Source organism: Saimiri boliviensis, chromosome 15 (genome assembly GCF_048565385.1).
Source record: "Saimiri boliviensis isolate mSaiBol1 chromosome 15, mSaiBol1.pri, whole genome shotgun sequence".
Taxonomy (NCBI): Eukaryota; Metazoa; Chordata; class Mammalia; order Primates; family Cebidae; genus Saimiri; species Saimiri boliviensis.
The window spans coordinates 53,928,190-53,955,098 of record NC_133463.1 but is presented as its reverse complement, the minus strand read 5'-3'; the positions used below and the strand labels follow the sequence as shown (position 1 = coordinate 53,955,098).

Here is a 26,909-nt window from a genome sequence, read left to right as displayed (position 1 = left end):
CCAAGACTTCCTAATCTTTATTCTAACACTATAATAGGCATATCTAGATTAATAATTTTTTTAAGATGAAGAGTCTCACTATATTGTTCAGGCTTGACTTGAACCCCTGGGCTCAAACAAGCCTCCTGCCTTAGCTTTCGAAGTAGCTGGAACTATAGGCACGTGCCACTGTTCCTAGAAATGGCCAAATCTGAATTAAATCCCACCATCGTCACCATCTTGTGACCATGGGGAAGTTACGAAACCTCTCTAAGCCCATTTCTCGTCTATTGTGAGTGTTAACTAAGAAAACTGATATATTGTGAGTGTTAACTAAGAAAACTGAGTACTTGCTCAGGTAAGTGCAAGCCACATGGATGCCACCCAATAAATGTTAGTAGTCTGATATAGTTTGGATGTTTGTTCCTGTGCAAATCTCACGTTGAACTGTAATCTCCAATGCTGGAGGTGGGTCCTGAGGGCAGGTGCTTGGATCCTGGGGCAGATCCCTCATGGCTTGGTGCTGTCTTTGTGATAGTTCTTGCAAGATCTGGTCATTTAGAAGTATGTGGCACCTTGCTTCCCACTCTCACTCTCTCTTGCTCCTGCTTTTGCCATGACATGAGTACTCTCCCTCCACCTTTGACCATAATTGTAAGCTTCCTGAGGCCTCCCCAGAAGCCAAGTAGATGTTGGCACTGTGCTTCCTATAAAGGCTTGGGAATTATGAGCTGATTGAACCTCTTTTCTTTATAAATTATCCAGTATCAGATATTTCTCTATAGCACTCTAAAAGTAATCTAATACATGGCCCAATTCCACCTACATTCAAAGTTTCCTAATATATCTTACTATATTCTACAAGACAATGTTTACAGCAATAGCTTAGCTTAGCTCTAAAACGTTTACTTTTCTTACAGAGAGACAGGGTCTCACTCTGTTGCCCAGACTGAAGTGCAGCGGTGTGATCATAGCCCACTGTAACCTTGAACTCCTGGGCTTAAGCAATCCTCCTTCCTTAGCCTCCTCAGTAGCTACGACTCCAGGCATGTGCTGCTACGCCCAGCTAATTTAAAAAATTTTGGTAGAGACAGGGTTTCACTATGCTGTCTAGGATGGTCTCAAACTCCTGGTCTAAAGTGATTTTCCCACCTGGGCCTTCCAAAGTATTGGGATTACAGGTATGAGTCATGGCACCACTTGGCATACTCTTTTTTCTTTTTGTTTTCTTTCTTTTTTTTTTTTTTTTTTTGAGATGGAATCTCACTCTGTTGCCCAGACTGAAGTGCAGTGGTGTGATCTTGGCTCACTGCAACCTCTGCCTCCCAGGTTCAAGCAATTCTCTGCCTCAGCCTCCCGAGTAACTGGCATTACAGGCACCCTATTTTTTTAGTAGAGACGGGGTTTTACCATCTTGACAAGGCTGGTCTTGAACTCCTGACCTCGTGATCCACCCGCCTCAGCCTCACAAAATGCTGGATTACAGACGTGAGCCACCACACCCAGCCTCTTTTTACATTTCAGGTTTTAATTGGTTATACTAGATTCACAAAAACCAAACAAAGCTCTATTTAATGTATTTACCAAATAATTTTCTGGTACTTTACAGTAAAACATAAATCGATATTTGCATTTAATCTCCCAAAATAATTATTTTTGTTTTTAGACTTCAAACAGTGCTCTCTCTTAAGTGCACATATGCACATACACACACACACACACATATTTTACTATATTTATACAAAGTTATATACATTAATTCATCTGTAATATACATAGCACATTTCCCGTTTTTGAGTAATTATAAAAAAACTATCACTTTAATAAAATATAAACATAGATTTAGACTTAAAGAATAAGCTGTATAGTTAAAATACATTTGATTACTGTATTTCAAATTCAAATTGATCCTAATGAGTTTAATATCTTCAAATTTATATATACAAGTATTACTGTGGAATTATGGCAACTTCTTAAATAATAGTGGGAAAATGAAATGTTTTGTATAATGAGTGCAAATCTCAAATTACTGAAAATGGAAAAATGTGCTACTAAATTGGTACAAGTTGAAAGAGTTATCCTTTGCTTTTCTGATAAATCTATAAAAGAGTATAAAGCCAAAATCTCATATATTTTATTACATACCTTCAAGCCAAGCATTGCTCCTGAATCTCGAGGTACACTTCCATCTTTTAGACGCTTATTTAATAAAATGCGACCAATTAAACGATCTCCATCTTTAGATGGCTGCCAGGTTACAGGGTGCTGACATTTTGCATCAACAAACAAAATAAGTAAAGGATTTTATTTATCACTTTATGACAAATGATCTCTGATTGTACAACCACTCTGAACTTCAGAATTCCAGTATTATGATTACACAAACCAGCTTTGATTTCAAAGCACTGACCATAAGGATGTACTACATTATGCTTATAACCTCAGTATAATCTGAAGGTTTTTTTTTTAAATCCAATTACTTCCAATTCTTACAGTTCTCTGACACAATACTTAAGTTATATAGCTCTACAAAATCTGAGAAATTTTGAAAATACATGAGACTCTAATTATCTACATGCCGAAAAATAAAAATGCACAGGCAGAAAAGATACAGTGAAAGTCTATGCAAGTGAATTCATATAAAAATGAAAATTTTCTCTCCAAACACTTTTGGAACATTTTGAAAACCTGTATTACAGTAAAAATTAAAAAGTCGGCCGGGAGCGGTGGCTCAAGCCTGTAATCCCAGCACTTTGGGAGGCCGAGGCGGGTGGATCACGAGGTCGAGAGATCGAGACCATCCTAGTCAATATGGTGAAACCCCGTCTCTACTAAAAATACGAAAAATTAGCTGGGCATGGTGGCACGTGCCTTTAATCCCAGCTACTCAGGAGACTGAGGCAGGAGAATTCCCTGAACCCAAGAGGCGGAGGTTGCGGTGAGCCAAGATCGTGCCATTGCACTCCAGCCTGGGTAACAAGAGCGAAACTCCGTCTCAAAAAAAAAAAAAAAAAAAAAAAATTAAAAAGTCAAATCATATTAAAACATTAAATTGGAACACATGATGAGGTATTTTTTGAGTAGGTTTCTAGATTAAAATAGTTAAATGTACATAAGCCCCCAAAAAATTCCCAAATGAATCTGCATGGGAGAAAAAGACTTCATTTACAGATGAGAATAGATTACGTTTCTCACATTTCAGAGGTTCTTACATGATTCTTTCAGGTCTTTGATCTATTTAGTAAATTATTTTTACTAGATAATTCAGTGATATTCATCGTTAAATAACCTTGAAAACATTAGTAGTTTACTTCTTCCTCGGGGCTGAACCAAGGCCTCTGTAAATAATAACATTATTCTATTATGAATGATATGCTAAATAGGAAAGAAAATGATTTGTGTAATCATAGCTTCACAGTTATCAAAAAGTAACAGGCATATCTTCATGCAAAATTTCACAGGCAAAACACAAGTTTCAGTCAATCACATCTATATGGTAAAAAGATTTCAGAAGTCCCACTATCCTAAAAGCAAAAATAATAAATATTAAAGCAGATGGCAAGGGCTCTACTACTAATTAATACTACATTAAAATGCTATGACAATAAAACAAAAGACCAAAATGACAGTGAAAGGGAAAAAAGAAAAACAACTTTTTCTGTGCAAACAGACCCAATTATCTCCCTTTTGCCTGGGATTCAAACTATTGATAATTTAATTTTCATCCCAAGGAAAATATATGCAAGCAATCAAATAAGCCAATCCAAAAATTATTTATTATTTGTGGTTTTTAATAACATTACAAAGTTCTCTCACGTGACAAAAGCCAAAAACATTCCTTTGTTTCTAAGTTTTATTTTCATATACTTATTTTTTGGTATGCTGTCAAACAATAAAAACAGCAAAGCAAGCAAGAGGTTTTTTTCGGTTTATTTGTTTTGTTTTTCTTTTCTGCACCTTAAGAAATGCTACAGTGACCCTTGAGATGCCCTGTCCTTTTATTATGTTCTGTTTTAATGAGTGACAGAGAGCAAACGAAGACCAAATGAGCAGGTTAAAAGGCAGGCTCCACAATCTCAGTACCTTATCACTATGGCTATGCTCCTCGTTAAGGGTTGTGCTACTACACGTATCTACCCCAGAGTCCTTAATCTGAGGCTCAGACCATTCCAAATCCTCTTCCAAAGAGTGGCCACCAAAGTGCATCATTTTCTTTTGTCTCTCAGACCTGGTGTTAGAGTCCGACAAAACTGCCTGCTCACTAGTTTTTCTTTTTCCCTTTTGACTGTCCCCTACAGGTGTGGGATAAAAAAAAAAAAAAAAAGATACAAAAAAGAAACATGCAAAGGTGTAAATAAAAAAAGGAAAAGTGAAATGATAACGAAAATTAAATAGTAAGGCTCCACATGTCTCACCAAAGACATTGGGGATGCCTCACTGCTATGCCAAGACGTATGATCCAACCAGTTGTAATCCATGTCTCCTGTGAGAGTCAGACAAAAGAGCGCAGTAAAGGAGATGGTGAAAAAAGGGACAGACAGAGACATTATAAACATTTTAAACTGTGTGATCCTGTCTGGTCTCAAGAACTTTGTCTGTAGCACTCACTATATATATATATATATATATATATATATATATATATATATATGCCAAAATAAAGCTAATATTCAAAATGAGTAAAATTTATAGAATGTATAATATAAGGTTTATGTACTCTAGACCGACCCTATAGAACAAAAGTCCTGCAAAAAGAGAAAAAGCTAATAATAAACAGAAATAGAAACAAAAAAATGTATATGCTGAAAAATAAAAAGACAATCAGCTATGTCTGTTATTCATGCTAATTTTTTTTGCTCTCATGCTGCTCTAAAGACATGAGTTTGTTCTCCAGAGATTAAGGAACATTTAAAAATTTTACATTGGTTTGTCAATAACTACTATTTTAAAAAGCCAAATAATAAAACATCGCTTCTGAAATGCGTATGATATTTTTCATCATGCAAAAACCTCCTAAGAAATTTGGGTGGTTAAAAAAATTGTTTCCATAAAATATTAACTTTGTATGAAAATTAAAAAGCAGATTCATTCAATATATATTAGCAAAAATTAACTTTACTTAAACATCATGAATTACTTAATATTTTGAAATAATATTTCAACTTTTTTTCAGAAATTATTCTTATAAAAAGTAAATTAAAAAGTAATTTTTCAATTTATGTAATTGGCAACTAAGAATGCATATCTACCATTTCCCAAACTTGCATGCTACTTATTTGCTCAGTATTTCAAAATATTAAATTTTTTACCTTAAATATCTTTTTAGTCTATATGTGCACATATATCTTTAAAAATTCTATTTATATTTTATTTTTCTAAAAATACGGAACACCTTCCATTTGCTATGTATTATGCTAAGCTGTACTGTAAAGGGTAAAACAATGAAATTTGCTTACAACAGAGTAGGGATAGAGAAACAGAACAAATCAGTGTCATACAGGAAAATATAAAGCACTATGGAAGAGTACAATAAGATCTAATTTAGACTTTGGGGTCAGCAAACACCCCTAAAGTAATAATGTTTAAGATGAGAACTGAAAGATGTGACAACATGGTGCTATGAAAGAACTGAGGGAACACCATAGTTTCTGAACCAAAAAGAATGAGGAAGAATATAATACTAAGTGAGACTGGAGAGGCAGCATAGACCAACTTAGATGGGTCTTTCTATGTCATATTTAAGTTTTTTTTTTATTGCATTTCATGTTTTGGGGTACATGTGAAAAACATGCAAGATTGTTGCATAGGTACACACATGGCAGTGTGATTTGCTGCCTTCCTCCCCTTCACCGATATCTGACATTTCTCCCCATGCTATCTCTCCCCACCTCCCCACCCCTCCTTCCTTCCCCCATTTCCCCCCAACAGACCCCAGTGTGTAGTGCTCCCCTCCCTGTGTCCATGTGTTCTCATTGTTCAACACCCGAAATTTCAACCATTGAAGGATTTTAAGTGAAATGGTGACATGATCTGATGAACATTTTAAAATGATGAATCTAAGTACTATAGAGAGACTAGGTTGTATGACACCAAAAGTTAAAAGACATTTACAATAACCCTTGGGAAATGTAACTATGGCTTGAAAAAAGATAATAGCAATAGACATGGTAAGAAAAGAGGGACTGAGATGTTTCTGAGATAGAAGTAACACTGTTAAGAAAGACTAAAGAGTCAAAGTTAACTACCTGATTTCTGGCATTAACAACTGAATGAAAGAAAAAAATTATGAGATGGAGAAGACTGGAGGAAGAACACTTCTTGTTAGAGATGGGTAAGAGGGAATTACTCTAGTTCATAAAATATATGATGCCACTGATGATAGGACTCATACATTTCAGGATATAAAAATGATAAAAATGTACATCTTAAAATGTATTCAATATAGTGGTTGATTTGTGATACATCATTTGAACTGAGTGGACATATAAGAAAGAAATTGGTCAGGGTGTAATAAAACTTAAAGTTTTGATCTGGAGACACAAATTGGCAATTATTAACATACAGACAGACAGGAGTGAGATCATTTAGGAATAGAAGGCACAATAAGGTATGAAGAGAACCCAAACTGAATTCTAACATTTAGTGTTTGATTTGAGGAAAAAAAGAGAAAAGATTGAGAAATAGCATGCAGAGCACAAAAGGAAGGTAGGAGGGAGATAGAAGGAGGTCTCCAAATCAAATAGTTTCCTAAACATAAAAGAAATCAACTATACTGAATGATTTTTACATATCAAATGAGATGAGGAAGTGAAAATTATGCATTGGATTTGGCAACAATGAAGATTAGAAAAGATATCAGGAAGAACAATTGGATAGAATGATAAAAATTAAAATAAGATTGAAGAAACTGAAGAACCAAGGGAAGTGAAAAAGTAGAAAAAGTTGTGTGTAAATGAATGGTTCTTAACTTGCAATCCTCAAATTGCATCATCAACAACAACTGGGAACATGCTAGAAATGTAAATTCTTGGGTGCCATTCTAGACTTAATGAATTAGAAACTGTTGGTGGGCTTAACAATCTATATTTTAACAAGATTTCCAGATGATTATGATCAGATGTTTGAGAATTACTGGAGACAATTCTTTGAAAAAACTTACTTATGAAAGAGAATGAGGCTTTATTATCTAACACACACAATATGCAATTTGTAGAAAGGAACCCCATTCTTTAACCTGTGCACTAGAGAAGTGCTTCCCAAGCCTTTTCATGGCACAAATAATTACAATATTGTTAAAACACACTTAAGTATACAGAAATGGCCAGTACAGGGGATAATTATGCCCATGTCTGGATAGCTACCCAAAAAGCTAAGTGTATCTGAGTCTCAGAAAACCGGTAGTCCTTTCAAAATACAGTATTGTCCCATAACAAAGCATCGACAAATCTGTGCATTAGAGAAAATATAGTATGAAGCCTGTAAATAAAAATTCTTAACACTTTTATGTGATAGTAAGAAAAGTCAGCTCAAAATTTCTCTTCTCCCTCTGTGCTTGCCTCTCTACCAAAAAGGCAGAAATGTATTTCTTCTTCTCTGAAAATAAAAACATAAAATAAGTTGTTTAACCATTTGAAACTAAAACAAAACATCTGATTGGCAAAAATCTGTCATATAGGTCGGGTGCAGTGGCTCATGCCTGTAATCTCAGCACTTTGGGAGGCTGAAGTGGGTGGATCATCTGAGGTCAGGAGTTTGAGACCAGCCTGCCTAACATGGTGAAACTCTGTCTCTATTAAAAATACAAAAATTAGTCAGGCATGGCGGCATGTAGCTCTCAGTCCCAGTACTTGGGAAGCTGAAACAAGAGAATCACTTGAACCCAGAAGGCAGAAGTTGCAGTGAGCTGAGATGGCATCACTGCACTCCAGCCTGGGCAACAGAGCAAGACTTCATCACCAAAAACCAAAACCAAAACCAAACAAAACAGAACTGTCAAATATAAGTACTAAATAAACACTTGTTGAATGACTAAAAATCAGTGTCCCTGTAAGAACAAGATAATTAACGGTAAATCATATAGAAAATAGTCCTAAAAACTATTAAGACTATTGATAATACTTATCACTTGATATTCTTATTTTTTGCAGCTTAAAAGTACAGAACTAAGTTAATAAAATATCTTTCTTTAGTAATAGTACAAAAATGTATTGCTGGGCTTTCCAGTTCTAGAACAAGAACTAGAAAACACATAAAGAACCATATGGAAATTTTAGAACTAAAGAATAACTGAAATAGAAAAAGCAAATTGACGGGCTCAACCATAGAATGGCGAGGACAGATTAATGACTCAGTGAACTTGAAGACAGAATGAGAAAAATGACCCAGTCTGAAAAACATACAGAAAATAGACTAAAGAAAAAAAAAAAAAGAAAGAAAGAAAATGAACATAGCCAAAAGGGCCTAAAAAAACTATAGCAAAAAGGCTAACACTCATATTATTCTAAGTCCAGGAGAAAAGAAAGGAAATAAATCTTTAAAAAAAAAAAAAAAAAAAAAAAGGTATTCAAAGAAAAAGAGACCGAAAATGTCCCAAATTTGGCCAAAGGTATAAGCTTACATAATCAAGAAACTATGTAAAATTCTAAACAAGAAATACTCAAAGATATATGTTACAAGATACATCATAATCAAACTAAAACTAAAAATGAACTATCTTAAAAGCAGCAAGAAAAAAACAACGCCTTACCTAAAGGGAAAAACAATTTGAATGGCTGCAGATTTCTCATCAGAAACCTTACAGGTCAGAAGGAAGTTACACAATATTTTTCAATTGGTAAAATAAAAGAAATGTCAACCTGAATTCTAAATATGATAAAACTATCTCTCAGAAAAGAATGACAAATACATTCTCAGACAAAAACAAACAAACAAACAAACAAACAAACAAAGAGAATCTGTAACCAGCAGATCTACCCTAAAAAAAATAACTAAAGGAAGTTCTGGAAACAAAAGAGAAACAAAAAAGAAGGAACCTGAAAGTATCAAGAAGTAATAAAGAACATAATAAGCAAAAATATGGGTTTTCTTTCTCCTCTTGAGTTTTCTAAAGTATGCTTTTGATGCTTAAAGTACAGAGCATACATTGTCTGATGTGGTTTTCAATATATATAGAGAAAATATTTAAGACAAGTCCATTATGAGATAAAGTAGAAAATAAAGGAATTTAAATGATTTAAGGTTTCTACATTTCACTCTAGTTAAACGTCAACACCAATACAATGTTGTAAGTTGTATACATGTAATATATTACCTAGAGCAACCACACAAAAAACCTACAAAAAGAAACACACTTAAACACTATAGGGCAATTGAGACACAATTTACAATTCTAAAAATATGTTCAAATAACCCATGGGAAGGCAAGGTAAAGAAAATAATGAAATGAAAATAGAAGGAACAAACAGAAAACAAAAAAGAAAATGCCAAACTATAAATGAGCTGCAGGTCAAAATTCCTTATGATTATAAACAGAGAAATCCTTAACAAAATATTAGCAAACAGAATATTCAGTAAAAAATAATTATACGCAATGTCCTCAGACAAAAATGGAAAGGCTGATGGCAAAAAAGAAAAAAAAAAAAGAATTATACTCTATGACCAAATGAGGTTTATTCCTGGAAGGCAAGACTGGTTGTATATTTGAAAATCAATGTATCCACATATTAACAAGTTAAAGGAAAAAAAATTACATGATCTTATCCAGTGACCACTGATGCAGAAAAAGCATTAATGATTTTGAAAAAACTCTAAAAACGTAGAGGGGAACTGGCTCAAACTAACACAGAACAACAATAAAAATCCAACAGCTAAGATTATACTTAATGACAAAAGGCTGAATGCTTTATATACACAGAAATTTCACCAAAGAGGATATCTTCATTTATAACAGCCAAAGAGTAGAAACAACCAAAATATCCATTAATAACTGTGGTATATTCATACCATGAAATGCTACTTGGAAATAAGGGAAAACCTATACTCACAACAAGGATAGACCTCAAGGGCATTATATGAAATGGAAAAAACTTAAAATGTCACATACTGTATGACTGATAAAAATATAGACATAAGGAACAAATTAGTGGTTGACAGACGTTAGGGATAGTGGAGAAGGAGAAGGAGAAGGATGTTATTAGAAAGAGGAAGCATAAGGATAATCTTTATGGTAATACAGTAGTTCTTCATCTTTATGGAAGTGGTGGTTATATGAATCCATACATGTGATAAGATGTCCTAGAACTATAAAAACATTGTTCCAGTATTAATTTCTTAATTATAGCTATGCAAGGTATAACCATTGAGGAAACTGGGTGAAGCACATATAGGATCTCACTGAACTATCTTTCCAATTTCCTACAAATCTATGAATATTTCAGAGTAAACATCTAAAAATAATGTTTTGCTGCATTCATAGACCGTCACCACCCCATCAAAAGACGTGTTCAAAGAAAAGGCTAGAGTACCACTTGTCAGCACGATGTAGAGAAGGTCAATGCTTCAGATAGGAAGTCACACATAAAGCACAATAAATCCTATCCAACTCTGGTATTCAATTATTCTACTGGCACAAGTTAAACATACTTAAATATGAGGCCTGACTAAAAATAATCAAAAGATTTGAACCTTTGACTAAAATTTTCATCCACATATCTCTATTGTAAAATGCAAACTAACCTAATTATGTGTGTTTGTGTTCTATACACAGAGAAAAAATGTTTAGATATTCTATTTATAACTTTTTTTCTACAGTCATTACATTAAGACAAGTTTATTAACTCTTTTATATCATTGATTTTCATTACTTTGATTTAATAAAGGCTTAAAAATTACAACCTCATTTTCAACTTCATCATGTTTATAAAGAAGGAGTTTTATAGTTGAAGCTAGAAAACCTGTACTAAAATACTGACTTTATCCCTTATCAGTTTTATGATTTGCACAAGTCATAGGCCTCATTTTCTCATCTGTTTTGAAAAAAATTAGTCGTGATATCTAACAGACTGCTGAGAGTCTTAAGATACTCATGACGCTCTTTGTAAAGTATAGAGTCATTCCAAGTTAATGATATCGTCATTTTAAAAAATATTAACTTTCTAATTAGGTAGGGAAAATTCAACTATGACCCTTTTATGTTTTGTATTTCCCTTTTTGTTATTTTGTCCTCCTTTTAAACTTGTCAAGCTATATATGTGGACATTTCCCAATGTGTAACCCATGGAATACTGGTTCTGCAAAATGTTAAAGGGCATTGAGTAATTTAAAAGCTCTCTAATCAAATAACTTTGGAAAAGTCTGGATTAAGTACAATTAAATAGATTCCCTGAGTGTAGGATGTTTTTTCAAACAGTAATGACAATATGCTTCACTTAGAGGATTATATTATATTGTTTTCACAAACTTAATTGAAACACAGAAGCTTTATCAGAGGACAAGTGTCCTAGGAACTATATTTTGAGACATAATACTGAAACCTTCCTGGAGGGTCATTTACCCTTATAAAATAGTCACTAAAATTGATAATAAGTCTTAAGTTTTTCCCACTCCAAAGAAAAAGTTCTATAAACTATTGAACACAAAGTCCAACCAAAAAAAGGTCATATATAGAGAATATTATCTAAGGTAATGGTTTGTAAACTATGTTTGATGGAGTTGCTTCAGAGACAACTAACTGTTGGACACTGTGCAGAGGACTGATTCCAAGGTTGTAGTCCATAATCCCCATCTCATGGTATTCATGACTTTGTGGAAACTGTGACTTGCTCATAAAGGTAGGGAGATAGTAAGGTGATGGGATCTTATTCCCATGATACTGTTAAGTTTCATTAAGATTTTTGCCTTGCTAGTTAGCTTGTTTTAGATACTTTCTTTGCTGATTTACTGAAGAAAGCAGCCATGATGTAAAGCCCATGTTACAAAGGAACTGCAGGCAGCCTTTTGGAACTATGGATACCTTCTAGGAACTGCTAAGAGCCTTTAAAAGCTGTCGGGGAGATGACGGCAGCTTCTTGTCAAAAAAATAAATAAATTCTGCCAACAATCTTATCAAACTTGGAATCAGATTCTTCCCTGAATCAAATGTCCAGATAGAAATGCAGCACAGATGACAACTTGATTGCAGCTGAGGGAAACCTAGCTTAGTAACGTTAAGACTCCTAACCAACAGAAACTATGAGATAATAAACATGTTTTAAGCTGCTAAGTTTCTGGTAATTGGCTCTTAATTCATTGCCAGCTCTGAAAGCAGGAGATTTTAGAGTAGGAACCAAACCAAAATGTCAATAGATCTAGAGGGCCCCATACGTTTAGACCAAGGCTTAAGCACCAATACAAAAGCATGGCTAGCTAAAAAGTACAGTAGCATTTGAAGTAGGATGATAAACAGTATCCATAATTAGCTTTTAAAATCTTGCTCTTTTGGTATTACCAACATATTCTTCTTTAATAACATGTAATTGATGAAATGATTATATAAGTGGCAGACATTAGAATTCATCTTAATAATTACACAATTTGAAACTTTTAGATTACACAGGTACAAATAGGAGCTTAAGAAATTCACATTCTAGAAATATAGGCAGGTAAAATATATAATTTAAATATGTATATAGATTTTCTTGGAAGCATATAGTCTCATTTCCTGCAACTAGTAGGCATAAACAGCTAAGTATCAAGCCCAAGTGTTAATTATAAAGGTAGCAATGCTCTAGACAAAGTAAAATTCTTAATGTCAGCAAGTCTGCTATACTAAGGACAGAATCCTGATAGTAGGGAAACCTTAGGCATGGGATGGGGACATCTTAGCTCCATGTATTTGAAATTCCTAAAACTAGATCCCCTGAACCCTCTGACTTCCAAGGAAAAATCTGCCAAAGCCTGAACCTGCATAAGTAGGCATTCCTTCTTATTAAAACCTAGCACTTCCACTTGTCTGATGAAGATGTAGAGGCTATTTCCTTGCAAAACAGTAAATGATCCTCTCAGTATCTATTCCCACTTCCTTTCCTAACCATAAGGGTTAAGTTACAAAATAACCCAGTGAGAGAAATGTGGGGCCTTTTAAGGGAAGAAAGAGATTATGCTCCATCCCACCCCACCTCCACAAAAAACAAAAACAAAAACAAAAACAAAAACAAAAACAAAAAACAAAAACCAACTATATATTCTCAACAATATGCAGAAGGAATACCCAGAAATTTACATATAGGAATGCATCTTGACAATCTTGGATTGGGAGGAATGTTAATAGATAGAGTTTGGTAAGACATAGTTTGTAGATGTAGGAGCACCCTTCTGTGAAGGAAGATTTAACATCCTGGAAAAAACTCTAGAAAATTATGTTAAAATGTAATAGTTCTTGGAAGCTTGGAAAAAGTGGTGGCCAAAACCAAGAGAGACAGAAAAGTCAGAAATGGCATGGAAGAAAGTGGAAGAAAGGATTCAAAGACTCAGAGAAGCAGGTATGCTAAAGTGGAGATAACACACAAACCCTAAAGCAAGTCAGGAGGTTCTAAGAGAGGATCCAGATCTCCCTCCATTTGCAAAAGAAATAAGAAACACACTGCTGAGGCAGATACCAGCATCATTGATAATACCAGTGTTGACTTTCCTCTGACAGTAAGAGATGCTGTTAGTTATCTGGCCTCCCCAAAAACAAAAAGATAAAGAGGAGCTTGAAATAGAGTCCAGGTGACAGCTATTAGCAATCAAATGCATAGTGAGTGCCATTATTATAATGAGTGTCAAGATAGGAGTGGTAGCCACAGAGTATAGATCCACAAAGCTAGGAATAAGATCACTGAGCACAGCATCCCTAGGGGCAAGATAGATGGTCAACTAATGAGGATATGCCCAATCTATATAATCAAAACAAAAAAGTATGGATGATCAGGAGGCTATGGGAAGTCACCCCAATAAAAAGACAAAACTCCTTGCATAGTTTCTGGATCTAAACCAGTTTTTAGATGTGGAACCCTATAACTGAAAGAAACGATGAGTTGCCAGGAGGAAGAACTCTAACATCACAGAAAGTGAATGCAGCTATTTTCTCAGTAAACAGTAAACATAGGAAAAGAAATAACCCATACATTTTAAGAACCATTGGACACAATGAATCTAGTTGACAGTGACACTGAAAATTCCAGTGTCATCATAGCCCCTCTTTTAAATTGGGGGTATATAGAAAATAAGTAATAAACTGAGTCCTGGCCCAAGTCTGACTCATGGTGGGCTCAATAATTCCCCAGATTTCATTTAGTGGTAATTACAGCAATCTCCAAATGGACATCCTTGGTATTCAAAATAACCCCTACATTAGTTCCTTGACCTGTGGAATTAAGAACTACTATAATGGCCTGACCAACATGGTGAAAACCCATCTCTACTAAAAATAAAAAAATTAGCTGGGTGTGGTGGTAGCCACCTGTAATCCCAGATACTCAGGTGTCTGAGGCAGGAGAATCCCTTGAACCTGAGAGGTGGAGGTGGCAGTGAGCTGAGATAACACCATTGTACTCCAGTATGGGGACAAGAGCAAGACTCCTTTTGACTTTCTTAATAACATTTTCTTTTCTCTAGATTACTTTCTTGTAAGAATACAATCTAGAATACATAAAACAGACAAAATATGTGTTATCAGTAAGGCTTCCAGTCAACAGCAGGCTGGCTATTGGTAGTTAAGCTACTGGGTAGTCAATATTATATGGAGATTTTCAATAGTGTAGGAGGTTGGCACCCCTAATCCCTGTATTGGTCAAGGGTCCACTGTATTTCTTGTCTCCTCAATAAAATTATGAGAACTCCCCTTCTTTTTCTATCTCAAGAATACATTGTGAGACCTAAACCCTAAGTTAATTCAAACACTAGATATCCTCAACTGCAAACCAAAGGTCAGTAGTCCCACAGGAAAGAAAAATTACATGGGATATAATTTTTTCTTTTAAAAATTACAAACATATGCAGAACAGGATGTGCTGTAATAAAATGGCTTGTACAATCATCTGTCAGAATAGAATTGAAAACTGATCTGTTGATTCAACATTGTGTGTGCACACATGCACACATCTAAATACATGTACCATTTATAAGATTTGATCACATCTAAAATGCATTTGGTTTGAAGAGACTGCAAAGTATTCCATTCTTGCCCATTTGTTATTAATGTAGAATTCTAACACCATTTTATTCTCTTTTATTTAGTACCTTTCAAAAAAGATACTAAATAAAAGAGAATAATCAATCTTGAGTGATTAAGATGGTAAGAACATAACTATGTTCTTACCATCTTGATCATTCACTAAAGTTCCTAATTGTCAAGGATCCTGATATTTTATTCAATAGCCCACTCCACTAATTAACTGATACATTTATATATCTCAAGATTTGGACAAAAGGTTAAGTGTCAGGAGCATATTAGATTTCTATAAAATTAAACCTTTCCTTTATTTCCTTAGGTCTTTTGTTAAAAGGATTAACATTAGTCTTGTACTATAAGAGTCCATGCTTGAAACTTCTGTCAGTCTTACTTTATTTACGCTGAAAGAGTTCTTCAAAGTACTATGAACCCCTTACAAAAAAAGACAGACAAGTAGCTCCATGGAGAATGGAATTATGTATGGCAATATATTGAGCTGCCCTTCTGCTCTAAAATACACTTTCCCCATGCTCCAAATTATTTTCTCAAAAAGCCTTTCCAGGAGATGTATCCTAAAAAGAAAAACAGCCAAAAAGACTCACTTCCTGGCCGATGAGTACAAATTTGTGATCCCAGCTACCCATTAACCCTAATTCTCCCCTTGGGAGAGTCATGCTACCTAGGCATGCCCTTTTATCTTGGATCCTCGAAACCCATTCCCATGCAGTGTCAATGTGCCACGTTCACTTCTTTACATCTTATACACTCTTCACCGTCAGCCAGTCTGGCATCCATCCTAATCATCAAATTTAATCAGATCCTGTCAAGATCACCACCATGTTGTCAATCCAATACATATTTTACTATCCTGAAGTTATTAAACCTTTCAGAATGTATCATATTCCCTTAATAAAGTTCTCTCCTCTTACTTGCAACAATACCACTCACTCCCAATTTTCCTCATATCCAGTTGTCTTTCTCCCTTACTTATGCCATTTATTCCTTGCTATAAGCTTATCATGCAAGTACTATTATCCCCATTTTACAGGTGAGAGAGGTAAATATTATAAAGACAAAGAAAGTGACCCAGGTCACATAGCTAGTAAATATCTGAACATACATTCAAAACCAGAGACCTGTTTTGCTCTACTCTGTCTCATCACTAACAGCAAAAATGCTAAAAACAACTAAATTCTATATTGAGAGTATAGACAATTTTTATTTCCTAAAATAAATTATATTGTTTAAAAAGTGAAGCAGTGTAATTTAAGTTCTGAAGAAAATAAATGTCCAGCAGATACAGGCATAATAACTTATAAGAATGTTTAATTTTTGAGTTAATTTTTTAAAAGTTTTTAAAAGTTAAAAAAGTATTAATGATTATTTACTTATGTTTAGAAAATATTAACTTATCTCAAGGTAACTTTATCGAAAATGAACAATGCATACTGTACTATAATCCAGGAATCAGCAATTTTTTTCTCTAAAGACCATATTATCAAAACTACATTGAGGTAACATCTCATGCCAGTTAGAATGGCGATCATTAACAAATCTGGAGACAACAGATGCTGGAGAAGATGTGGAGAAATGGGAACACTTTTAGACCGTTGGTGGCAGTGTAAACTAGTTCAACCATTGTGGAAGACAGTGTGGCACTTCTTCAAGGACCTAGAAACAGAAATTCCATTTGACCCAGCAATCCCATTGCTGGATATATACCCAAAGGATTATAAATCATTCTGTTTTAAAGACATGCACACGTATGTTCATAGTAGCACTATTTACAACAGCAAAGACCTGGAACCAACCCAAATGCCCATCGAGGATAGACTGGACAAGGAAAATGTGGCACATACACACCATGAAAGACTATGCAGCCATAAAAAAACAATGAGTTCATGTCCTCTGGAAGGACATGGATGAATCTGGAAACCATCATTCTCAGCAAACTGACACAAGAACAGAAAAACACTGCATGTTCTCACTCATAGGTGGGTATTCAACAATGAGAACACACGGAGGGGAGCATCACACACTGGGGTCTGTTGGAGGGGGGCCAAGGGAGGGACAGCGAGGGGGTGAGGAGATTGGGGAGGGATAACATGTGGAGAAATGCCAGATGTAGGTGATGGGGGCATGGAGGCAGCAAACCACATTGCCATGTATGTACCTATGCAACAATCCTGCATGATCTGCACATGTACCCCAGAACCTAAAGTACACTTAAAAAACAATGTAAAAAACATTCCAAGCTCAAAAAAGAGATATACAGAAAAGGTGATGGGCTGAATTGAGCATACAAACCATATTTTATTTATCCCTGATCTAAATGGTATTATCTGATCATTTTCTCAAGTGAAACTTCCTAATAAATGGATGATCTCCCACATGCAGTAAAATTACACTGTACATCCAGAATGTTGAGGCTTAAATAAGAAGTCAAATTGTTTTGCTGCTAAACAAACTCTAAAATCCTTTCACTTATGTAATACTTCTAGCACAGGCTAACAAAAGTAAAAGGCTATCCCGGATACAATTTTCTGGGATGACTCAACTACCATATATGCAGTCAAATTTAAAGTTCAAGATCTTACTCTTGTACCCCCAAACTGGAATTCTAGGGCAAGAAAAATGCAAACTTATTTCATGTTTCATATTCTAGTACCATAGATTACTGATATTTGATATATTTTAATTGGAAGAAATAATGAATAAATAAATCAATTAATCTACTCTAAACCTCTTGAAATACTGAATTATTCTTAGACTCAACTTGTCTGCTGTTTCAATGCTTTTTAAACTCAAATATAAATGGCCTATACACCATTACGGCATTTGCTCTTTTATGTCTCTCATCAATTAATAATATAATAATAATATATTCTTCACAAAAGTACACATTTTTCTATCCATTGAACAAATTTAATCATCAGTTTTTTAAGCTCTACTAAATATTAAAATCTAGGCATCCTGTACCAAATTCAAATCCAACATAACAGACTTCACTTTCAATTAAAATTTGACATTTTTATATTACAAACTAACTTCAATAAGGGGTTTATAGGTTAATTTTGCTTTTAGATTTTCATTTAATTAGCTAAGGATCCTGCCATATACCCCACACACTGAAATCCATAAGTTTATTTTTCTTCTTCTTTTCTTTCTTTTTTTTTTTTTTGAGACGGAGTTTTGCTCTTGTTACCCAGGCTGGAGTTCAATGGCGCGATCTCGGCTTACCGCAACCTCCCTCTCCTGGGTTCAGGCAATTCTCCTGCCTCAGCCTCCTGAGTAGCTGGGATTACAGGCACGTGCCACCATGCCCAGCTAAATTTTTGTATTTTTAGTGGAGACGGGGTTTCACCATGTTGACCAGGATGGTCTCGATTTCTCGACCTCGTGATCCACCCACCTCGGCCTCCCAAAGTGCTGGCTTGAGCCACCGCACCCGGCAAGTTCATTTTTCTTAGTATCTACTTGGGTAATAAGTTTTCCATTAAAAACAGTAATTTTTCTGTAGGCAAATGTTTCATGTGGTATTTCATTCATTGTTAACAAGAAAATATTTATGAAAAGGGAAAGCATTACCATCTTTAAAATGATAAATCCCGCAATTTCTTAGGAAACAAAAAATTCTCCTTTGTTCCTATTTGTAAGTTTACCTTCTGGTTGTGCACTTGACAAGTTAACTTTGAATTAGTTTAGCCTCTTAACCTGCTTACATTTATGTTATATAATTTCAAGTCTCAAGTCATAATATGTATTTGCAACTTGATTTCTCATCAAGTGAAATTATTTTAATTTTAGAAAAGATATGATGAAATAATTTTATTAATTTTATAATGTTGCCTAATACAGCAACAAAGTAATTAATTATATTCATGTAACATCAATGTCATTGACTCCCTTTTATTTAAGGGTAAAATCCTAAGAGTCACATTAAAATTGGAATAATTATTTAGCATAAGATTGTTTTACCCACCAGTGAATATATGAGAGTAATCAATCTTTGACTTTTAAAAACTTTTACTTGTGAAAGTCTCAGTAAATGTTATTCCAGTCAGGAATGATGGCTCACAACTGGAATCCTAGCACATTGGGAAGCTGAGGGAGGAGGACTGTCGGAGCCCAGGTTTTCAAGATCAGCATGGGCAACATAGTAATATAAGACTTCATCTCTAATAAAAATTTAAAAATTAGCTGGGCATGGTCGCACAAGCCTATGCTCCCAGCTACTTGGGGAGCTGAGACAGAAGGATTGCTTGAGCCAAAGAGGTCAAGGCTGCAGTGAGCTATGATTACACCACTGCACTCCAGTCTGGATAACAGAGTGAGACCCTGTCTCAAATTAAAAATATATATATTATCTAGCTATCTAAGAATTTTTCACATATTCTCATTATTACAACTTGCCCTAAAATTAGTCCAATTGGTTTAGAATTCTTTAGATGTTTATAGTATTAAACACTATAAATTAATAATTTTCTCACACTGCTAATGTACATTATCTTCAACAGCCTAATTTCCTTACAAACATAGAGTAAATTCATTTATGAGATTATGTAAAGCAGTAAATTTCACTAATGATACTGACAACACCTAAACTCAGACAAATACAAAGCTGACATCTTTAGGGTTTGTTTTTAAAGTTTAAAAGATCATGCTTCTATCTAAAAGGTGTATTCTATTTTTCCTTCCTCCTATGCTACGTCTTTTTTCCAAATTACTCCAGCCCCATCTCCATTCACCCTCTCCTTCTGCAATATAAGTAAAAGTGTGTTGTGCTACTTTCAAGACTGTAAGAATTGAAATCAAACATTTCATAATTTATAGCTAGAAAACTATCATACACATGTATTCTTGCATTTTGTAGGACACTTTTTACACAAAATTTTATACGGAAACAAAAAGGCCTGCAACTACCAGGTAAAATTAGTCAGATTAGTCCATGGAACACAGAAGAAACTAAATATCTCCACAACAGACATTAAGTTAAAGAAGATCAAATGGGGTATCTTTTGTGCAGTTGGGCAAATAGTTGACAACATGGCTATTTAAAGTGAAAAATTACACAGGATTATAATATTAAAATTAAGATATAGCTAATGAAAAGTTCAGAATCTATTATACAAGATATTAATTCACCACTGAAACTAATTTCTAGACCTTTCTCTGGATCTAAACCTGAAACACCAGCATCAAGTGAGTCACAACATTCTAATGTTAAATGAGTACCTTTAAAACATTTTTGGCCATCATCTACATTGTAACAAAACAAAAGTTTATAAGACACAATTACCCTTACTCTGTGCACTTGACTTTGATATTTTTACTCTAGTCTAGTCTCTTTAAATAAATAAATAAATAAATAAATGGTTATCAACCTCTCAATTGGCTCTAAAAGTGAAGTGGGGAGGAGACACACTGAAGGGGATAAGGATGACGGCAAGGGTTGGAGATGGTGAACTTTGCCTCACAAGAGATATCTGGCAATGTCTGGGGATATGGATATTTTTGGCTTTCACAAATGTGATTATGGGTGCTACTGGCATCTAGTTGGGTAGAGGTCAGAGATGCTGTTAAAAACCCTACAATGCATGAGATAGGACAACAAAACAATTAACCAGGCTCAAATGTTAATAGTGCTGAGATTGAGAAACCTGCTACAGTCTACTCAGTAAGAAAATAATAGGTAAAATTACAAATCCAATGTTACTTTTTAAGGTTATGAAAAAATGTATTTTGAACTTTGGGAAGAAGGTTTAAAATATTTAAATTCAGAAATATTATGGTATTTGTAATCTAAGACTTACCTCCTTCTATAACCCAAAGGCAAAAAAGAAAAAATATCAATTTGCAATTTCCTAACCCAACGCAAAGTATGGGAAAGTGATTAATTTAGTATTATAAAAAGCAAACTATATTGCATTGAGTTAAAAGATGATGAGTGTTATAAGAATACAGAGCATGCAAAATCAGTAAATATGACTAATGCTTCATTTCTCTGAAGTCCTACAGTACCTGTTTAGTACAATTACCTTATATTGCTAGTTATTTTAGATTCTCAATTTCTAGGATAGAAAAAATGTGTTAATTATTTCTACATTTTCCATTAGATCCAATCCAACACCTTGCAAATTCTAGGCATTGAAAGAGTTCTTGGCAGAAAAATAAGTAAATAGGTGTTCAGTATTTAGTGAGACACTGACTTACATCTCAACAAGTTAAGCATATTCTTCTTAGTCTGAAAACAAGCCTCGTTCAACGTAGGAGAGATCTTGGAAGAGGTGAAACCAACACAACCACATCTACATGAACACAATTATACTTTCATTCAAAACTCTTGAGAGTTGTCCTATAGAAGTCTTAACTATCACAGAACATTAAGTAATCCAAAAGTGATTTGAATACCGTATGATGAGTATTGTATATAAATAGTCTCATTTAATCCTTACAATGACTGAACAATAAAGACACCATTATCCTGATTTACAAATTTATAGGTAAAGAAACTGACCTAGGTGGTTAAAAAGATAGAACAAAATCACATAGTTAGTGAAGAACACAACCAGGGTTTGATCATCCTCTTTTACCTCAAAATCGATACTCTTCCCATTAAGCCTCTCTGGTTTTGTTACACAAATAATGGCTCAGTCACTCATGAATTATAATTAACAGCATCATTTAACAGAACAAACTGGATGAAATGACATCTATGATAAATTTGTGTGCAATTCTGTATATTTACAATAATTAAATCCATCTGAAATGACAAGTAAGACACGAGCCAAAGCCACTAACACACCAATAAAGCTAGATAGAAGAAGAAAAAAAACCAGATGATCCAAAAAGACAGCAGAGAAAAAAAAAATGTAGGTAAAGTAAATTATAAACTTGCTGCTGATTGCCAAGGAATTTTATTATTTATAGACCAGAAAAGATTGTGCTAAGTAGTAGAAGATATAATATACTAGGACCTTGAAAAAAATTATTCTGCAATGATAATGTTGCCTGGTGCTATCTATACAGTACTGGTTAACATTTTAAAATTAGATAACTTGATGCAAATTTGCCTTGCACATTTTTGAAAGATTATGCACAAAACTGAAAAGAAACAGAAAAGTAAAGACAACAAGAAAAATACCTGAATTGTAAAAAACCTTCTTTGGAGTGGTTTAGCGTAGGGATAACAAAGCAAAGTGGTAATTACTTTTTTAATTTGATTTTTTAAAATTATACTTTAAGTTCTGGGGTACATGTGCAGATCTTGTAGGATTGTTACATAGGTATACACATGCCATGGTTATTTGCTGCCTCCATCCCCCCTTCACCTACATTAGGTATTTCTCTTAAGGCTATCCCTCCAGTTGGTTCTCATCATAATGATGTCACTACATATAAAAATACAGAAAAACATTTTTAAAATCCATTAACAAACTTCCTTTAACTATTAGGAAAAATTTTCAAACTTTAGTTAACTATCAAAGGTGAATCACAATGTTAGATACTTCTAAAGGTAATTTATTCCCAATCAATTTGCCAATTTTCTATAAATAATAAAAAATGCTACTTTAATGATGAAAAGTCAAGACATCATATAAATCAATCTCTTTCCCACAATATCCCAATGTCTCAACAGCTACAATTTCTCCTCGCTAAATTCAGTTATTGGGGAAATGCCAAACAGAAAGAGATGACTTCACTCAAATTTATTCCTACAAATTCAAATTAAAGTGTGGTTTTCTGCCAAATACCTGTTGACAGAAAGTGTCCTCTGTGAAACAAATAATTAAATAAATGAGAAAGAGGACTATCTTTAAGAGTTTTTACTAGAAGTTCAAGTTCAGGAAGAATAAAGATGAGAGAGGTATTTTTTTTTCTGTATTTGATAAATGTTTTACTTTTGCTAATTTGTTTCAAATAGGTTTTTAATTTAACTCATACATAGCTTTTTATTTGTATGAGATTTTTATAAGTGGTATTTTAGAATACTAAAACAAGGCATAAGTTCTGATAAGGATGTCTATCACGTATAAAAAAAGCTTTAGAGCACTGATTTGATACATTTCTGGGATTTTTACATTTTTATATGGTACAAGTGAAGGCATTACTTTAGCAAAGTGTAAGAGAAATACCTACTAGATAAAATCAATCTAAACCAAACCACCAAAGATAACAAACTATCCTTTTCTTATTTTTTAGTATCATCATATACTCTGGCAAATGTGAAAAATGACCAAACTAAAGATTATTAAATATACTTAAGGAAGTATTATAGCTTAGGGAAAATAATATTTCTATATACTCCATAATAAAATGAATTAAGATCTATAGTTGCTCTTTACAGAAATAATGGGGAAAAAATTACCAAAGATACAAGATACGGTTTCAAATAACCAAAGGAAAAAACACTAAACATCAAAATGAGAAATGTATTTGGCAAATTACAGTTAAATGGGGAAAAATCCTAATATACAAAAAGCTCTTATAAATCAATAAGAGAAAACCTAATATACAGAGAAAGATAGAAGGAATTAAAGGAAGAAACAGATAATTCACAGAAGATACCAAATGGAAATAAACATATAAAACATTCAACTTTACAATCAAATTCAAATTAAAATGAGAAAGAGATGGCATTTTTGTGGTTATTCAATGGGCAAATATTTGGTGCATTGAGACTGAAAGCTCAAGTACATCTGACAAGAGTAAAGCATGTTACAACCTTTTTGGAAAGCAATTTGGTCACCTGAATTAAAATTTAAAATGATCTCAAGTACAAATATATATTTTTGAAATACTCGAGATGTAAGCCAAAAAACTGTATAAAAATAACCATAATAATATTACTTATATTGGTAAATTGAATATTTCTTTATTTGGCAATGCCCCAAATAAAGAAATAGTTTGTGGTATAATCTTACAAATGAATATTAGTGTAGCTATTTAAAATGTATTTCTAAAAAGCACCTAATGGCTTGAGAAAAATACTTATAATGTGATATCAATTGAAAACAGTATATAAAATTATACATAGTATGATACTAACTTTATAAATCTATAAACCATACATGTATAGGAAAAAAAAATAAGGAAAATACAATAAAAGGTTAACAATGGTTATATGGGGGAAAGAAATAGGGATAACTTGCATTTCATTTACATGCTTTGAAAACTTTTTCAGATGTTTTACAGTGAACATACTGTTACTTTCATAAGGAGACACAAAATATACATCTTATTTAAAAAACTAGTTAATGAATATTTTTGAAATGTGCTGTCAAGAGATACAAGAAAACTTTCAGAAACAGCAAGAAAGCAAGTTTTAAAAATCAATAGAACATCATTCTGTTGTTCTTATACATGAACAACAGAAAATACTTTTCATAACTTGAAATTTTCTTTACACATTCAATACCATTAAAAGACTTTTAAAATAAAGCTAGTAATGCCTATTAAATTTTCATTCAGAAATACAGCCTATTAAAAAATATTTATCTAATCAATTACAGCAAATTGTATGATTAGAAAGCTTACCTTTTTCACTTACACTCTCACTTTCAATCTCAACATCATCACAACTTGTATATTCGGGTGTGGAAGCTAATTCCTCCTCTGAACTGCTCAACGAAACCTGGCGCATTTTACCTCCTTTCTTTGATTTATGAGGCTTTGGCGGTGGAGGTCTCACTGACTCTGACTGGTCTGAACTGAGAGAATCATTCCTTAACATTGTTTCCATTTTTTCCCGTTTTGTTTTTCTTACAGCAGAGCTAGGCTCTAAGTGGTGCTGTTTCCTTAGTGAGTCAGTACGCCTCAAGTCTGGTCTATCTATGGGTAGCGGACTCCTCCGTGGGGTAGGAGGACTATGGTTTGTGGTCCTTTGTGCATAAGAACTTGATCCCTGAGTCTCTCGAGTTCTTTCCATTGAATAAGATCGCTGATTTTCCATGGCAGCTCTACGTTCAGATATAGATCTTTGCCTTGATGGTCGGTCCATCCTTAGCATAGAAATCCTGGAATCATCTAGGTCAGCATTTGCCAAAGAAACATCACTATGCCTTCTCTCATGCCGTGCTCGGGACACTTCAGCATGGATCCGCATTTGTTCTTCATAGGGTTGTGGCTTTACTGGATAACGGGCCAAATTTGGATCACTTCGGTAGCGTGCCTGGTACTCTTCCTCTCTCCTTTGTCTTTCATATTCATCTCTGCTTTCCACATCCTCATCATCTACAATATATTCTTTGGAATGCCTATGACTTCTCCTGTTGGAGTCCCTATAACTTAAATGATCAGAGTCTTCATAAAACTGAGGTTCATGTTGAGATCGCCTATCAGCATAATCTGATGGAGATCTAGGCATTGCGCTATCGGAAGTAGCATAGTGTGAATATTCCTCTCTTTCTTCCCTTTGGTCGTATCTTCTACTCTGATCTCTGGACACAGATGGACTTCTTTTCCTAAGTAACCAAAGGAAAAGAACAATGAGAAGAGAAAAAGTTTAACAATTTTACATTTCATTGATTTGCTGGCAGGTTGATGGATAACTAAGCAGTTCTTTTGCCTTTTTAAAATTTCATTTTAAAGGCATACCATAGCAATGATTTTAGTAGTATTCATTTTATTCAGTTCAAATAAGTACTTTATTGTGGTTATTAAGTACCTGAAACACTAAATCTGGAATATGCTTATGCTCCAAAATTAGATAATATGATATTCTGCTGCTATAAAATAACCTTTATTCTAATTTCCTTGCTTGGCTTGCTACACTTCCACTATCTGCCAACTATTATTCAGAAGCTTAGAAAAGTATTTCCTTCCATCCTCTCTAGACCTAACATGTTGATATGAAAGTTATCTGAAAATGTAATGTAGCCAAACTGATTTGGCTCAAGAGTTGAAAAACTTTCTGACTAAAACTAAGTGCTGGCTCTTAAAAATCATTTTTCATTCATCATCTGTCTAGATCATTCCTAGAATTGGTTCACTTAAATTTTAATTTTATCATCGTGTCTCCAACCCTTTTTTACTGAGCTACCTTAAGATAAGCAATTTAAATAAACAATTATTTATTTATTTAAAAAATCCTAGAAATCAGAAAAATACTGCTATTTTTGTTCCATCTTCATTTAGATTAAGGCCACCTTGGTGATATTAACCTACACAGTCTTCACATGTGACTCCTCATATTTACCTATAGTCTCAAAGGAAGAAACTGCTTATTACCTTCTCAACCTACCCTTCTAACACTGGTAAACCTAGGGGACACTGCAATCACACATAATACTCTGTTAACAAAATATTCACACTAACCTTTTCTCTGGAATAAACTTAGGTAATATCAACTATTAGTCATAAAAAGCAATAGTATTAGAATCCTGAAGATAACAGAAAAGATTTAGAAAACTATTATGGGGATTTTGCCAGGACATGAACAGAAGATAATGAAAAAGTGAAGTCAGTTGAAGTCAAAGATGACTAAGAGTCAACAGTTTAGTTGTGAATTTCTTAGTCAATGTTTTCTTTGCCCAAAGGCAAGAGCAGAGCAAGGATAGAGTGGAAAGACCCAACCTGGCAAAATAAGCACTCTTCTCTAATATCTCCCCTGGGTAACAGAATCCCTTTTTTCCTCATATTTGGACATACAGTCTACCAATCTATAAATTAGGTTCCCTAATGAAAATAGAAGTTACTCTAGGCATTCCAGGTAGGAAGGGTTTTAATATAGGAACCAGAA

At 34.0% G+C, this 26,909-nt stretch overlaps 1 protein-coding gene across 45 annotated transcripts in view; it reads right to left on the bottom strand.

Annotated features, from left to right (window-relative positions):
- RIMS2 (regulating synaptic membrane exocytosis 2) overlaps positions 1–26,909 on the bottom strand; it is a 730,833-nt gene that overhangs the window by 334,426 nt on the left and 369,498 nt on the right. For 30 of the 45 annotated variants that reach the window (XM_074387016.1, XM_074387028.1, XM_074387027.1 and 27 more), the window contains 3 exons: positions 24,707–25,632; positions 4,063–4,271; positions 2,125–2,244 (listed from right to left, as the gene is read on the bottom strand). In XM_074387016.1, coding sequence (XP_074243117.1) covers positions 2,125–2,244; positions 4,063–4,271; positions 24,707–25,632 — 1,255 coding nt within the window. Of the gene's footprint in view, positions 1–2,124; positions 2,245–4,062; positions 4,272–4,394; positions 4,463–24,706; positions 25,633–26,909 lie in introns of all 45 variants that reach the window. The other 15 variants (XM_074387012.1, XM_074387013.1, XM_074387023.1 and 12 more) reach the window with 1 other exon arrangement.